The 17150-nt window shown below is 38.2% G+C and overlaps 1 protein-coding gene across 3 annotated transcripts in view; it reads left to right on the top strand.

The window, feature by feature from the left end:
* SNX14 (sorting nexin 14) overlaps positions 1-17150 on the top strand; it is a 55016-nt gene that overhangs the window by 31225 nt on the left and 6641 nt on the right. For all 3 annotated transcript variants that reach the window (XM_057412513.1, XM_057412515.1, XM_057412514.1), the window contains 7 exons: positions 1522-1654; positions 6640-6841; positions 7778-7861; positions 7998-8098; positions 8400-8511; positions 10013-10053; positions 10233-10352. In XM_057412513.1, coding sequence (XP_057268496.1) covers positions 1522-1654; positions 6640-6841; positions 7778-7861; positions 7998-8098; positions 8400-8511; positions 10013-10053; positions 10233-10352 — 793 coding nt within the window. The remainder of the gene's footprint in view (positions 1-1521; positions 1655-6639; positions 6842-7777; positions 7862-7997; positions 8099-8399; positions 8512-10012; positions 10054-10232; positions 10353-17150) is intronic.

The following is a 17150-nucleotide window of genomic DNA, read 5'->3' on the forward strand; positions in this document are numbered from 1 at the left end:
AGAGCTTTGGGCAACATGGTCTAGGGTGAGGCATCCCTGCCTATGGCAGTGGGGTTGGAACTAGGTGGTCTTAAGGTCATTTCCAAGCCAAATCATTCTATGATTCTGTGAATATGCAGGCAGGTCCGCAGTATGGAAAAGTTCAGTGCACCACAGTAAAGTGTAGCAGTTGTTTAAAAATTGAGTAAAATTGTTAAAACATGGATTTAGACTACAAACAGCCAAGCAACCTTAGCTTTGCTTAGCGGAGATTAAGATAGCTGGTGCCTGTTTGCTTTGGATGGAGCTGATAATATAGGAGACAGGAAAAGCAAGAGATCTGGGAACTGTGGATTATTTACACAAGGTTAGTCATGTATACAGTCGGGGTAAAACTGTAAACAGGAAGATGGTTAGGAACATGAACATGCACATTTTGATTCAGCAGTTGATGTTGTCTGTATGATCTTATGAGCGATGAAGATGCTTTACCTGCTGGTCCTTGCTGTTCTATTGGTACTACTGTTCAGTTAGTAACTTTTTTTATTTTAACTGAAAAAGAAGCACTTAGGATATATATATATATTTTTTTTTTTTTTTTCTGCCAAAATACAAATTGTGCTTTCGATCTCAGTAGTCTATAAAGTTGAGTCTTTGCTGCTGCATTTCACTGTGTTGATTTTTAACTCACCTATCAACTGTATTGAGACACCACATGTAACCTTAGACTGATTCCATATTCAGCAGAAACATTTTTCTGTCTAGAACTACTGGCATTTCTATGTAAGAAATAATCTACAGTGTCAGGTCTTGTGTAAGGACATAAGAATGCTGCAAAATCTGTTCTCTCAGTGCGGACTGCATTCCGCTCAATTATTTTTCTTTTTCCATACCTTGTTCTTTTTGGGTGCTTTGTCATAAGTGGCAGGACTTTAAAAAGTCTTCATCTTTCAGTCAGACTGGCTCTTCAAGCCAAGATTTTTCAGTTGCATCTGTTTTCTCTCATGCTCAGTCTTGCTCTTTGCACATTCCTTTTGTCTGTCCCTAATGTTTGAAAGTTGAGATCTGTCTTGAATGATACATGCTTGTAAAATTCTGTACAGAAAAAAAAAACAACAAAAGGCATCCGAGTACACCATTTACAGTACTTGGCAAGAGTAGATAAATATTTAAATATGAGTGCATGGAAAAGAACAGAACTGGTGACCTTCTTGGTGTGCATGCCTGTAGCAATACCGTGGTTCCTGCTGTTAAAACAAGTAATTGTTTATTCTTGCCCTGTGTTACTAGGATGCTATTATAAGAGTGTTATGTTTGCTCATGGTTAAGCCTATGGGAATCCCATATCTCTTAAAACTGTAATCAAGAAATCAATCAGAGAAAAATTTGTTATAAATTAATTTCAGTTTCAGTGGAATTGTAACTATATTGGCTACTTGTTTATACAGTTGTTTCTCTATCTGTAAATGATGTGCAATGGCCTACTGAGCTGCTGTGTAATGATACGCCTTGTGTAGTGAACTTTGGCTTCTGTAATCCTAGGACTACACAGAAGAGAGGAGAATCATTTGGAATCAGCAAAATAGGCAACAAAATAAAAGGTGTATTCAAGAGTTCTGCTATGGAAGGAGCTATGTTGCCTAACTATAACTTAAATGAAGGAGAAGATGACTTTGTGAGTAAAAGTTTTACATTTGTCTTTAAGTCTCTGTTGTGTTTCTTTCCTTATTTGAAAATGCTAAGATTCTGCCTTTTCTGCTGTCTTACTTTGGCGCAGGGTTTCTATGTGCTGGCTTCTGATTAAGTTACCTTCTTTCCCCTGTATTTGTTCACAATCCAAGGCCACATCCCTGGTTACTGTGCCTTTGAGTTTATTCCTTTAGTAGAGAGAAGTACTAAAAGTAGAAGTGTCAGACATTTTTGTAAGCAATGAATTTTTCTCTAAAAACCTACCATGCCATTTTACAGTTCTAGATAGTAAGGTATTTTTAGGACTGTGGGCTCAGCTCTTCATCTGAAGCTTGCTACGAGACCTTTAAAACCATATTTGAAGTAGTGGAGAAATTGCTGTCAGGTTGGGCGGTGATGCAGCCAGGAGCCAAATAGTCCCATTTGTTTCAGGTGTCTCCCTTAACTAATGGTTTTCTTTCATGCTAAACAGCAATTAATAGAGCCAATGGCAGAATTATTTCACAGGACATTGGTGTCTGAAGCACATATGGGGGACAAATGGAAAATGTTAAGAAGGGAAGAGGAAGGAATTGGTCAGAAACTATCAGTAGTTGTGCGTTTTTTACAGTGTGTCTGCCAATTCTACCTTTTGAACTTCTTCCTAACAAACAAAATGTTTAAGCATTTATTGCCTCTCTAAACTGCTAGCTCATTCTCCACAGCCTAAAGATAAAATAGTAACTATGAGTTTATATTATTCATCTATTTACTTTCAGAAGAGGGTGGGAAGGACTCAGCAACATAGGACTCTAGATAGGTTTGGTTTTTTCTTGAAGAGGAGAAAGGCAATTTTCTGCATAACATAATCTTCATGAAGTCATGCCTTTAAGGGGGTGGAGATATTGCCATTAATTTCTTGGTTTTCTTGGTTAATTAAATTCTTGTTCCTGAAACCTCTCTCTTTTTGAGGCAAGATTCTAATGAAAAGAGTTAATTCTTCACCATTCCTATTGTAGATTCTGCTAGCCAGGGGATGTGGAAGGATAATTCTCCTATAGTAGAAGAATTAGTAGAACTATAATCAAAGAAGCTCAAAGAAGAAGCACATTTTTGTGCCAGAGCACAAGAGGTTACTTGAAACAGACAGACAGTATAGAGTCTAATCATTACTAAGGAAGGTTTTCAAATATACAGAATGGTTTTAGCCTAGGCAAGAATGGAAATTTTTAGGTGCAGCATTGTCTCAACTGCCTTCATTAAATAAATGGAGATTACTTTTTAACTAAACCCACATTAGACTAAATTTAAGAAATACTTGTGTCCTTTCACTTGGTAAGTGTGGATGGGAAGAAGAATTTGTTAAAGAAAACACTGTTGTGAAGCTGCTGTGTGTCTGAAGAACTGGACAGAGCTGTGACTTCATTTCATGAGTGAATACTGAATATACAGAATTCAACATGAATATTGTCACAGTAAACGTTGAGGTGTAATTTCCTAGCAGACATTCACAGGGTCAGAGGAAGAGCTCTGTGAGAAATTAAAGATGTGATCTGGGAAATTAGAGTATAATTACAAGATGGTGACAGTGCAATATACAGATTTAGCAACTTTTTGATTAGCTTATATATATGGAGGGTGTGGGAGTTACTTCCTCCTACCCAGATTCTGATTAGTTATTTAAGTAATTGGTGTTATGTAAGCTTTGTGGGTTCAAGGCAAATATAAGGTAAAGCATGGCAGTGAAACGAGTTTTGTGCATTGTGACAAGAAACTGAACAATGTCAGTCTTTTGACAAAGTCATGTTGACACAGCTAAAGCCTATCAGAAACATCCATTTAGTCTAAGGAAATCATGTTGGCATAGAAACGTGTTAGCAGCTTTCTGTAGCTCTGGGCAGCCACTTTGTAAGCTGCTAATATGATAATAGTAATTCCATGAAACCACACTGAATAGTTGTCAGCTACATTTCAAATATTCCATGAAACCACACTGAATCTTTGTCAGCGGAAGATCTTCTGCATGTTAAAGCACAGCTTTAACTGGTTACCAAGGCAACCAGAAGACCTGTAGACTTGATTTGTAGTTTTGTCAGATTAAACAAATGGAAAGAGTCTGGGGTAACCTGTTTTGAGCTTGGTGATCTTAAGCAGACCACCAAGAAAGAGGATTAAAAACCCCAAGAATTCATGCATCTTGGCTTACAGTTAATGCTGTGGTTGTCGTAGTGGAAAAGCCTGGGAATTTGCAAAGGATGATTACCAAAACTGGGCTGTAAATTAGGTGAAGGGTCTGGTGAAAAGAGGTTATGAGCCTGTGAACCTTTGCTGATGATTATGTATAACTTTGGAAGGGCTGAGTGAAGAAGGTTATGGCCTCTTTATGAGCACTTAGGGACGACTGCTTCCTACCTGCTCTAAACCTTACACTGACTGCAGTGCTGGGAGTGTAATCACTGTATCAACTAATAGCTTAGTCCACTGTATAAAACTAAATAAATAGGAGGAGTTGAGGACTGCAGTCAGTGGAAAATGAATTGGAAATAGTTGGAAAACGCAGGTAAGAGTTAAGTTTCAGTCACGTCTGTGCTTCAGCATTTAGTTCAGTCAAGGACTACATAACTGGGTAAGTCTGAGTGTTTCTGGAATGATCTTTCATTTTTGGAAGGATGTCTTAATGGAGGCTGTATATTGAGTGCTAATGCAGATGTACACATTAAGTCAGGATAGATACGAGGTGATAATTTTGGCAGCCTGCACAGGGTGAGGGAGTGAGTACAAACTGCACCCAGTTCATGCTGCCCCATCTGCAGAAGCTCAGATGTTGCTGACTTGGAGTTGCTATCCTGAAATGCTGTTCTGCTGTTTCTGTCCAGTGGTGACAGCTGCATGAAGCCTGGGGAAGGGGGAAAGTAAGGGTAAGACCTCATACAGAGGCTTTGTGATTGTAAAGCTACCTGACAACCCTGTTGTTGCAGATCAGAGAGCATCTGTCCTATTTATTCCATTCTTTGATGCAAGTCTGCCCTGCAGTTTGTAAGCCCAAATTGTTCATTCCAAGTTAGGGTTATTTGTGTTTGCTTTATGAAAGAGCACAGCCTCTGATTTAGCTCTCAAATTGTGAACCACCACAGCTGAGCATGGTCTGTATGCAGCAGCTCTACTCTGCACCTGTCACAGGTTCTCTTTTTATCAAATAAATCAGGTAATGGAAGCAAAAGGGTGTTTAGAAGAGATTCAGTTAGTGGATCCGCAGAGATCTATTTTGGAAGACAAAGGTCCACACTGTAACCAGGTTAAGGATCATTTCAGTATTATGCAAAGGCAAAACAAAACTGAACAAAGATTGCTCATGTGTGTTGAACCATTTATGCTTCAGCTGCAATGGAGTCATGATCATGTGAATATTGTAATGGAGACACAGCCAAAATTGTTTCAGGGACGCTGTATTGCCTTAAAGCATTAATTGGATTTTCCCAATACAGGAAAAACTCGTTAAGCCACCTAGGCTTGGCCTTTGAGTGGAATTTGGCTTTAAATTATGAAGCTAAGGGAAATGGACTTGAAAGTGGCATTCATGCTTTTTCCACTGTGCTGTAGTTTCATACATTGTAAATGCATATGTTAAAATCCCCTATTTAACAAGTGGTGGTATTCTCCAGTCTTTATGTGAGGACTTACTGAAATAATGTACTTTTGAATTGTTGCTTAACATTTTGCCCCAGTGCATCTTTATCGAGGTCTAATCTCCCCACAGATTCTTCATTCTGCTTTACTTTGTCACCTGTTTTGAGTCTAAGGCCAGCCCTACTCTTCCTTCCCATGGGTGCTGTCTTCTCTTTCTAAAAATAATGTTCATTCCTTTGGGTCATTTTTATTATTCTTTTGCGTGTGTGTGTGATGAAGATGCGAATTGGGTTGCACACTGGTTGGAGAAATAAATAGCTTTCCAAGGGTAGCTGCTGAAGCTTGGCTTTTTTAGTCCAGATATTTAAGATAATCTTTGTTGTTTGTGGTCATAAAAGATTTGTAGCACTTCCTTTGTCATTGTTTGGGACCTGAGAATTTAGTGTGCTGTGCAGTAGCTGGGTGATTAATTGCCTTTAGGCAGCTCAGCCTGTCTGTGATGAGCAGTGTTAGGAGCATAAAGTGAGTGTCAGTGTAGTACTGGGACTGCAGTTCAAGTTCGAAATAATGGCACTGGTTCTAAAAGTCTGCTTGCATATGTTAAAATCAGTGTTAATGTTTTATGGCATGGAGTCTATGAACTCCATGCACCCGAACTACTCTATGTGTAACCAGCAAGGATTAGGCACATGCTGCTTCCTGGTGCATCCATTTCTGGGGTCAAGATGCTGAAACTGGAGCTGATAGGGAATGCAGATGTCTTTAAAAAGCCCTCTAGGCTGCGGGAATAATTCAGTCCCAGTTGTAGCTGTGTTGCACCTTGCAGAGCAAGTCAGATTCATGTGTCCACAACCTACTCCATTGCGCTCTGCTATGAGGATAGGAGACCCTAGCTTGGTGCACTATTGGCTTCTATCTCTTGTGTTTGCCTAGCTTCTTGGCCTGACCTTGTAAGCTCAGATCTCCAGTTTGCATCCTTGTATGGTGGAAAATGCAGTGCAGCTAAATCTGCTGGACCCAGGCTGGTTCATGTAGCATTCAGTCTGTGTCTAAGGCTTTCTTCCAGCTGTTTCCTTTAGTATTTTGCTCCCTCACTCACTCTCTCCCCTTAAGTATCAGTTTATGGAACTTGATAACACTATAAAAACTTTCAGATCTCTCTAAATACTGCTAATTTCAAACTAATTTGCAGTGGATCTAAAAACAGAAATCAGTGTACACGGAAACTCCATTAATGTAATGGGTGTTTTTTTTCTTAGTGACACACATTAAAGACATGATTTATGTTTCATTATCATATACAAGGTTTGTAAAGGTAGACTGTACCAATTAGAACAGTTGATATTGATGTTTGAATCTTTACAGATTGAAGAAGGTGTTATGGTGATGGAAGATGATTCTCCTGAGGAGGCTGTTACTACCCCAAATACACCCCGCAACCTTGCTGCATGGAAAATTAGCATCCCATACGTAGATTTTTTTGATGATCCCTCCTTGGAAAGAAAAGACAGAAAGGAGAGAATTCCTGTGTTCTGCATTGATGTAGAGAGAAATGATAGAAGGGCAGGTATGCAATGTTGTGGATAAGTTAAAGTCATTTAGAAATGAACTTAAAACATTCTAGAGTACTGTATTCTGATGGGTGTTGCAGTGTGTTTTGCATACATGTTGTTCTGGTTTTGAAATAATGACTTGAAAGTTATGAGGAAATGTGTTTGACAGCTAAATGATCACACTTAGTATTTGCAAGTTGAGAACTGACAACTCGGCGCAAATCAGTTCCATTTAGACTTCATGCCAAAGTTTAAGAGTTTATCTTGCAAAACTACTGATCCTACAATTCATATTAATAAAGACCTGTCATATTTTCCTTTCACTCACTCTGAACTGTGGAAAAATGGACAACAGATAACTCCTTATATAACTTTTAAAATATAGTTCTTGGGAAATGAATATGTTTTGCTTATTAGGAAGGGTTTTGGCTTGCAGATAGTTCATCAGTATCTAGGTAGTAATGCATCCATATTGAGTGGAGAGACTGCCTCATCCTGGGGCTGCACAGATTTGTGTTGGCGGAACTAATACTTCCATGCTATGCCAAAGTGTTTAAGAGTTATGTAGCAATATCTTCTAGGAGGAAGAATGATCAGGATATGGGATAGTGCAGAGCACTCTATTCAACAAGTGGTATTTCTGTAAATCATTTGGCTAAACGTTTGAAAATAGATCTAACGTAGTCCTAATGAATTTTGAAGTTATGCAGCATTCCACTGTTTAGATTTTAGGGCTCCCCTAAATGAGATCATAATTTCCTTGCTAGTACCATATCTATTTACCAGGTATGCATTTAAATTTAACACTTTAATTACCTGGCTGGGATTTTTTTTTAATGCATTTTGGGGTACTAATATAATTGAGGGTTTTTTCCTGTAATAATTTGTGTCTCAAGTGGCATAAAGCCAGGTTTATTTTTAATGTTGTGTTTGTTTTGGCTTTTTTCCAGTTGGGCATGAACCTGAGCACTGGTCTGTCTACAGGAGGTATCTTGAATTTTATGTACTTGAGTCGAAGCTCACTGAGTTTCATGGTATGTTCTCCAGTATCAGTAAAGCCACTTTCCCACTGCTGTGATGATCATTCAGTAGTGAGCTGAAGTTTGAAATAATAAAATCCATGTTTGCTGCATTACAAGAATAATTTAATCTCCTTGATATCTTTATTAGGTACATTTCCTGATGCTCAGCTTCCCTCGAAGAGAATCATTGGCCCCAAGAACTATGAGTTCTTAAAATCCAAGAGAGAGGAGTTTCAGGAATATCTGCAGGTATCAAACTAGCCTCTGGAGCAAAGAATACTCTAAAACTAGTTATATAAAAATAATAAAAGATTATAAATTTGGTTTGGTGGGGTTTTGGGTCTTTTTTTTGTTTCTAAGTAACTTGAGTTTTAGAAAGGGATCAAGTGGGGAAATAAAACTTGTAAAAATTTCATGTGACTGAAAGCAGAAGCAGATGACAATATCTATAATAATATAATGCTCATTGAATATCTTTTTGCTGTGCAAAAAATGATTTTTTTAAAGATTCATTTTAAAGTACTTAGACTTTTTTCTTTCCGTCTCAAAGAAACTTCTGCAACATCCAGAACTAAGTAACAGCCAGCTTCTAGCTGACTTTCTGTCGCCTAATGGAGGAGAGACTCAGTTTCTTGATAAAATGTTGCCTGATGTGAATCTTGGTATGTATATGTTAGTTGTTTATCCTGATAAATAGTAATGCTGTAGATACTGTAATTGGATGATAGGAATAATGAATAGGTAGTAGAGTAGATAATGAGTAGCAGATAGATAGTAGAGTAGATAACAAGTAGGAGATAAATAGCAGAGTAGATAGGAAGAGTAGGTAACTTGGGTAAGGAAGAGACAAGGAAAATAACCCTGCTCCTTCACAGCCCTTAAAGTTATAGCTCAGCAAGCAAGATATGCTGATACCCTTTCCTTGAAGAAAAAGACACTTTGAGATTATGGAAAAAGTGTTGAAGTTGCTTTTGAATTTTTGTGTCAGCAAACAAACTAAAATCTAACAAGTATCACAGTTGAGGAAGACTTTATGGTATTGTGACAAGTCAAATCTGCGCAAGTTGGTCATTGTTTACAGTGTGATGGTACAAATGACTTTGTAATAAAAACTACCTTTGGGTGTTAGTTGATTAAAATCTGTTCCTGGTGTGAACCTGCTAGAGTGCTCATTTTCTCAGTGTGCCTACTTGGTTATTGAATGAGATTTTTGTGGTCATCCTCCAGTTAAATGGTTTCATTTTGCTTCAGACCTCCCCTGTAGATCCAACTGTGTTGTTAAAAAAAAAAGCTTATAATTATGGTGTTCACTAACGCATCTCATGTCTGAAACTATGCTTCACTTCCCAAAAAAACCCAAACAACCCCAACAAAAACCAACAAAACATTTTGACAAGTCTTGGCATTTAAAGTAGGCTTTGTGGGAGAATGAGAAATCTTACTATTATCATTTGATCATTGTACATACTTCCCAGTGTAAGTTCCAGATTTAATGACATGTAGATAAGAAAACTATTACTATAAATGTAGTACTTAAAATAAAACTAATCCTAGACACTTTCATTTTTCAGCATTCAGAGTTACTGTGCTGTATCTTGATAGCCATACCAGGACAGAAGAGCTGATTTTTAAGACCCCAGCTATAGTCTGTCCAATTTGTAAAACTTTACTCACCAGTATTTTCAAGACTAGATCCATGTTCTCTCCAGATGATCTGATTATTACCAGGGAAAGTGGAGAGTCTCATTTTTTGTGAGAAATGTTTATAAAGGATGAAAAATACAGACAAATTTAGCAATTCTGGTGTCACATAATACTGCTGTTACAGTGCAATAGCTGTTTATGTTTGAGCCTCTATAAAAATTACAGAGGTAGATCTGGAGTACTTTTATTCTTAGAAAAAAATGTATTCAGGTATTCATCTGTGTATTTTTCGTATTTAGGTATCTGTTCTTGAAGAGTACTAAGCTATAAGCTGGATACGTGGGAGACTTCGTTTTCATAGCTGTTTGTGTCAGATTAGAAAAAAAATCCTGTTTTAAAAGGCTGTTGTATTTTAAATTCAGTACTAGACAATGAGTATATAAAACGTAGCAGAGCAAAATGTCTTTAAGATCAGGCAGTGATAATAGAAAGTTTTTGTTTGTCTGTTTCTAACTATAGGTAAAATTATAAAATCTGTTCCAGGAAAGCTGATGAAAGAGGTGAGTAAGGCTTCCAGGCTGCCAACATTTTAACTTCTGTAACTAATTTTATGTGCTTACTAATTTAGAGGCTAGTCAAAAAGTTGTTTGGAAACGCAGTTGAGGGGTTGGATTTTTTTTTTGGTCTTTCCCCCTTCCTATAATTATTGAAGTGATGGGCTGCTCATGTCTTATTTCAGAAAGGTCAGCATTTGGAGCCATTCATCATGAATTTTATCAACTCCTGTGAATCTCCCAAGCCTAAACCAAGTAGACCTGAACTTACCATTTTGAGTCCAACTTCTGAAAACAACAAGAAGGTAGAGTAAATCATCTCACCTCCCCATTTCAAGGTGTTGGGAAAATGGCCATATTTTGAAAATGCAAAGAATAAACAGGAAACAGCATAAATATAACTTCCCTATATGTATCTTTTCACACAAAAGAGAAAATAATAGTGCAGAGAGCTTTGTCATCTTCTGTGTTGTAAATATCTTAGTCTGAACGATTTTCGAGGGTTGTGGATTTTTTGATTTGGTGTTTTTTTGGTTTTGATTGGTTTTTCTTTTTCAATTCTAATTGGTTTTGGAGTAGAGAGCCTGGGAAGTACAGAGAAAAGAAGAGGGAAGGCAAAGGTGAAAAATGGGGAATGTTTTGATGCCATGACTGAGCTTCCTCTTTGAAGTGAAGAGCTTGAGTGTTTGAAAGTGTGACTTTTCGAAGTGCTACAAGCTAAATTTGTCATGGTGCTGATATTTGTCTGCCTTTAAAATGTTAATATACAGTTCACTGATGTCTGGCATACATAATAGGTTAATTGTATAACTTACGTATAGTTTCTCTGTCTAACTTTGCCACAGTTAAAGCCCAGCACTTCCAATTTTAACCTTTTACTTGACTATAGGAAAAGATAGTTCCTTTCTTAGTCTTCCTATATTTTTGGCTAGAGCCTGCTAAAACTTACTTGAAAGACCTCTTTTACCTTCAGAGGCTTTAAAAAGACACTGGTCTTTGTATTTCTGTGATAGACTGCTTTAGGTTGTTAATGTATTTGTGGAATTTACAGTAGAATACTGTGTCTGGACCAGGATTTCAGAGACCCAAGCTCAGTGTTACAGAGTTGGTGTGGTTTGGAACAAAATTTTTAATGTGCATACACTTCGGCATTTATGAGGTTCTAAAAGAAAACTTGATACTAGAAGCTTTTCTGCTATCTTGCTTACTTTGGAAAGAAGTTGAAACTGGGCTATGTGGGTGTTAGTTTTTTTTTTTTTTTCCCAAGTAACAAGTGATAGAACGAAAAGAAATGGCCTCAGGTTGCACCAGGGGTGCTTTAGATTGGATGAGGAAACATTTCTTTATAAACTTTCTGAAAAGTTTATAAAGCACTGGCACAGTCTGCCCAGTGAAGTGGTTGAGTCACTATCCCTGGAGATATTTAAAAGATGTGTCACTTAGGGACATGGTTTAGTGGTGGACTTGGTAGTACTAGGTTGACGTTGGGCTTTATTTTTAAGGTCCCTTCCAGTCTAAACAATTCTATAATTTTGTATAAGCTGGGACACTTCATTTTGCAAAGTGATAAACTGGAGATACATGAATCTAGAGAATAATGCACAGCATGAGAGGACAGGGTAAAGATTGTTTAGGGTTTCTTTTCCTTCTCTCTCTTCTAGTGTAAAAGCATTAAATGGGGACGGTAGGAGCGTGGCTGAGAACAATAAGTGGTAGCTGTTGCAATGGTTAGTACATTTTCAGAACTCTTTGCCCAGAGATGTTGTGAATGCTAGCAGCTTACACAACTGTAAGGTAGGACCGGGCAAATCACAAAAGGAAATCTATTTAGAGTGAATACCTGTAGAGAAACTGTGTCCAGCTCCTGAACTTCTTTTTTTTTCCATTTGAAAATAGTTAGAGGCTTGAAGAATACTGTTGAAAAGTGCTGTCCGTATTTGTTCTTTTCTTACAAGAGCTAGAAGCCCAACATCTCTTCATGGTTCTTGTTGGTGATTGGCTGTCAAGAAAGTGGACCTTTTGATTTCCTTCACTATGCATATTTTTATAGTGTTATGGCATTTACAGAATTTGCAGCCATAAAACATTTATACTGATCAAGTATTATGGCAGTTAAATTTAGCCATTTGTTTAGATTTCATCTTCTAAACATGAAGTCTGAATCACTACAGCCAAAAAAAAAGTGTCAGCTTACATACGTGCACACGCAAAATTAGTGGCTTTCATTTCAAGACCTTCCTTACCTTGGACAGCATTTCCAAGGTTAAGATATTTTGTGATTGTTGTCTAATTAAAGAGGTATAAATGTATCAGCAGATTTAAAACTCAGATGTAGGGGTGCCAGAAGCAGTATATGCATATATATTCTTCAGATGTTTTTTATAAAACAGCTGACAGTGTACTACAGCATGCTGTGAAGAATCAGGTAATAATTTACTATGATCTGTCAAGAACTACTGAAGTTAATAGTTTCAATGCATTTAACATATTTAAATAATATAATTGAGCAACAAGCTTTGTACTCTGAGGCATTCCTATGAATACAGGGTTCTTTCTGTACTTTGCTTTAAAAACCTTTACTGAAGGATCAAAATTAATTCTTTAAAGAGGTATACAAAACCTTTTTAAATTTTACATGGTTAAAAATATATATATATAGTATTGCTTAGTTAAAATGTAAGCTTATTCTCTGAAGTTTCAGTATGTTATTCTTGTAAAAGAACATGTGTACAGAAATTCAAGCTCTGAAATGAGGTTTTCCTGATTCTTTTCAACCAAGGTGATCCCAGGAAAGCAAAAGTGCTGACTGCACTTCAACTTTCCTTCTGGAATACTAAGTTTTCCTTAAGCAAAACAGATCGTTACTGCCTTCTGTTTTAAAATGTCATTTTCAGAAATACTGTTGTGGGGAAAACCTCCTTATCACCACTGAGTAACTTTGTGTATGCACTCCTCTGGAGACACAAGTTTGTAGAATCAGTCCCAAGTTGTTGCTGGTACTGCTGATTATCCTGTAGGAGGTGCTTTTGTCATGACATGACTTTCTTTGCAGAGAGAAAAACAGATGAGAGTAGCCCCAGCTCTCCCTTCCTCACTATCTATTGTGAAAGTGAGTTCACTGTTTTTCTAAGTTATTCTAGGTAGTTGTTTTATGAATAAGTAATTGGTTCTTCATCTATTTCAGATTTTCTCTATTTTTTTCCCAAATAAAATCTGTTTTGTCTGGGGGAGACATTGGCTGTAATTGGATGGAAAGTTTCAGATTTTAGTATGTTTCCTGCAGAGCTATAATTATTGCTTAATGGTGGGCACTTGACACACTTTGCTTTGGGGTGATGCTGCAAGACAGATGCTGCAGTGATCAGATCTATGAACTGTTTGTCCTGAAATTATACTACCAATTTTGACCAGCAGAGACATGTATGCATAAGGAATTCATGTGCTGACTACTTTCTCGCTGATTTCCCATCTGTCAGTTTATCCAGAGTGCACACACTCAGTCAATCAATAACTAATTATTAGAAAGCTGATATCCCAGATTGTGATGTGTATTGTGTTATGGTCTCTGCTCAGTCTTCCCACGCACATTTGAAATTCATCCATCTTGCTGATGTGTCGGGGTGTTTGCACCTTCTTTGGAAGACAGTTTTCTCTTTCTCAAGTCAGTCCACACTTGGGAAAAGCTTTGTACCAGGTGCCAGGGCAATGTGCCATTTACATCTTGTCACTTCTTGGATTTGATTTGTAAGCCACACTGGTTTAATCTGGCAAACTGTTCTAGTTCAGATGAGTGGTGCTTTCTGAAAGCAAATCTGATCATTTCTGTTTATAGCATTTTCTCTCATGACAGGGAGTTGTCTTAGAACTCATTAACTGAATTTATTTCAGATGAAACTGTGCTGGAATACACTGTCTTGGAATACAAGCACCAAGGGTGTTCAGTCCAAAGGCAAGACCAAAGGTAGAGTGAGGTAACACCCCTTTGTACTCCCCAAATACATGTGGCATCAACTTCAGTTGTTCAGTTCTGTAGTTTCATTTCTGTTGTGCCTCATTGACTTATTTGCAAAGATACAAGTGCTGTGCAGCAGCCTGGCATCCCTACCTCCTGCTTATGTGCATGAGTGCTAGAAGTCTGTACCAGAATTCTGTGAGCTATCTGTATGGAGTCAGTCATAAAATCATAGAATAATTTGGGTTGGAAGGGACCTTCAAAGGTCTAGTCCAACACCCCTGCAATGAGCAGGGACATCTTCCATTAGATCAGGTTGCCCAAAACCACATCCAGCCTGGCCTTGAATCTCTCCAGGTATAGTGCATCCACTCTGGGCAACCTGTGCCAGTATTTTACCACCCTGACTATAAGGAATTTCTTTCTCTCGTCCAGCCTGACTCTCCCCTCTTTTAGCTTAAAACCATTATTCCTTGTCCTATCACAACAGGCCCTGCTAAAAAGTCTTTCTCCATCTTTCTTAAAGACCCCTTTTAAGAACTGAAAGGCTTCAATAAGGTCTCCCCAGAGTCTTCTCCAGGCAGAACAAGGCCAACTCTCTCAGCCTTTCCTTACAGGAGAGGTGTTCCATCTCTCTGATCATTTCTGTAGCCCTCCTCTGGACCCTATCCAACAGGTCCATAGCATTTATCACTTAATTGGGCATCCTGTTCCAGTGCCTCACCACCTTCACAGTAAAGAGCTTCTTCCTTGTATCCAACCTAAACTTCCCCAGTTAAAGTTTAAACTCATTACCCCTTGTTACTATCACTACAGTCCCTGATGAAGAGTCCCTCCCCAGCATCCTTGTAGGCCCCTTTTAGATATTGGAAGGCTGCTCTGAGGAGGGAGGGCTGTTTATTCTAGTATCAACGTGTTGGAATTTGCTGAGAGTACAGTACACATTCCCCAGTGCTTGTGCTGCCAGCTCTGTTGCCATGAATAGGGTACACCCAGGCTATGTCTTCTTCAAGAGCCAGAATAAGAAATGCCTGAAACAGCGTGGAGGCAGATGAAAGCCTGAGTTCAATCAGAAATGTGCCTACTTCTTGGAAAGATTTTCTGCACACTGCTTCCTTTTGGGTATTCCTGGTGTATTTTGAATATTGGTGGAAAGGCTTACAGTTAGAAGCACATAATGAATGTGGGTAGTCAACCTTAAGTACAGCCAATAGCAATTTGGTTTGATCCTATATCCTGGATTGAAAGAGTTACCAACCTCCCTGGTAAAAATGAATGAGCAAATAAACAGCCCTGCTCCCCCCCTCCTTGGAGTACCAAAAGGAGTTCTGGCTATCCCAGCTGTGTTTCTATTCTGAAGGTCTGTGAGGAGCATGATTGTCTTCTGAACATACTTCTGTCAGACTTGCTAGAGTAGGTCAGGACTTCTCAGTTGATGCAGATTTTGCAAAATATGCCTACAAAAGCCTTGTTCTGCTGCCTTCTGAAGACCTGCCAACAGCAATGAAAACAGTTTTTGGAACACAAACAGTATAATGAGTTTTTATGCATAGTTACTTGGAGAAAGTCACAGTTGCTTTTCATTACACCAAGTGATGTGGTTCAGACACTATGTATGTTCTTTGTTCTTACCATTTTGGTATAGTCACCTGTACTTTGCAGATGAACAGAAAAACAGTGGAAAAGTTCATGCGTATGGGTGTATATTTGCGTATGCACTCACTAACCATTGAGTCACCTTTTTTTCTGTTAGGAACTTTGTGTAAGCATTCATACTTATTTTGCTAGCTTTTCCCATCAAGGTACAGTATATAGGCTGTTTGGTCTTTTTCTTAATACAGGCCTTCTATCTTTCATTTACTTCAGAAGCTTGGCTTCCATTATTAACTGGTACCAATCCATGGAATTTCCTCATTGAAAGCCTTTTAAGAATATTTCATGGTTATAATCACAGTTACTGTTTAATCTTAAAGAGGTGAATAATGAGGGCACTGGAGTTTGTGTTGCTTATCTTTAGCTAATTACAACAGTTATCATTGTATCATGTCTCAAATGTTAATATGTGCAGAAACATTTAAAAGCAAAATCCCATGCTTATCTGAACTGTGAATATAATCTTAACTTTTGTTTTAGATATCCAATTGTATGTTTATCACTTGGCTTTCCTCTGAGCCAAAATCCTGGAAAGTGCAAAACACCTAAACAGACGTGTAATGACACTTTGTGTTATGACTGCTGCATCTTTCAGAAACACATTGCTAATGACTGTAGGATACATGCTTGTATTAGTGCAAAGTGTAGACTTTATGAAAACTGCACATTGGCTCAGTAACTCTGGCATTCATTCACCTGCTGTTGCTTTCTGAAATGCCGTGTGCAAGAGTCTTGAGCTTTCAAAGCTTGACAGATGATCAATGAACCATTATATTTAAGGTGCAAGACAGATTATTCATGTCCAGAGGTACCATAGAATCCTAGAATGGTTTGGATTGGAAGTGTCCTTTAAGCTCATCTAGTTCAACTCCCTTGCCACAGACAGGGACACCTTCCACTAGACCAGGTTGCTCAAAGCCCCCTCCAGCCTGGCCTTGAACACTGCCAGGGATGGGGCAGCCCTAGCTTCTCTGGGCAACCTGTAGCAGTGCCTCACCACCCTCAAAAGGAATAATTTCTTCCTAATATCTAAATCTAATTCTAAAAATTCTAAATCTAAATAATGGGAAGAGCGAACTGCTGGTTCTCACCCCAGTTAGGTCCCAGAGTGCCTCTGGGGAGCCTGTTCCCCAAGGTACATAGAGCATTCAAAAGTTGCTGCTTCTGGTTTGGGTGGAAGTTGAAATAACACTTGAAAGTCAAAAAGCTTTGCCCTAAGATGGCCTTCATGTTTGATAAGGGTTTTTTTATAGATCACCTATCAGACTTCTGTTAATGATTTAGTTTGGCCTGTACACACTCCTCTGAACCTACATGTACATTGCACAATGGGCTGCTTTGATTTGGCTCAGTATGTATCGCCTCTTGTCAGGTCATGGGGTGTATCTAAAAAATAAATGAGGCTCTTGTTTAAATTACAGTAATTCAACTAAGATTTTCCTAGTGTCCTAGTTTCAGGATAGAGGAGGATATCGACTTCAGTTTATACAGGTTTTTT

Source organism: Pezoporus wallicus, unplaced genomic scaffold, assembly GCF_028554395.1.
Source record: "Pezoporus wallicus isolate ANWC-B61680 ecotype Strahan unplaced genomic scaffold, APGP_CSIRO_Pwel_v1 contig_4788, whole genome shotgun sequence".
NCBI lineage: Eukaryota > Metazoa > Chordata > Aves > Psittaciformes > Psittacidae > Pezoporus > Pezoporus wallicus.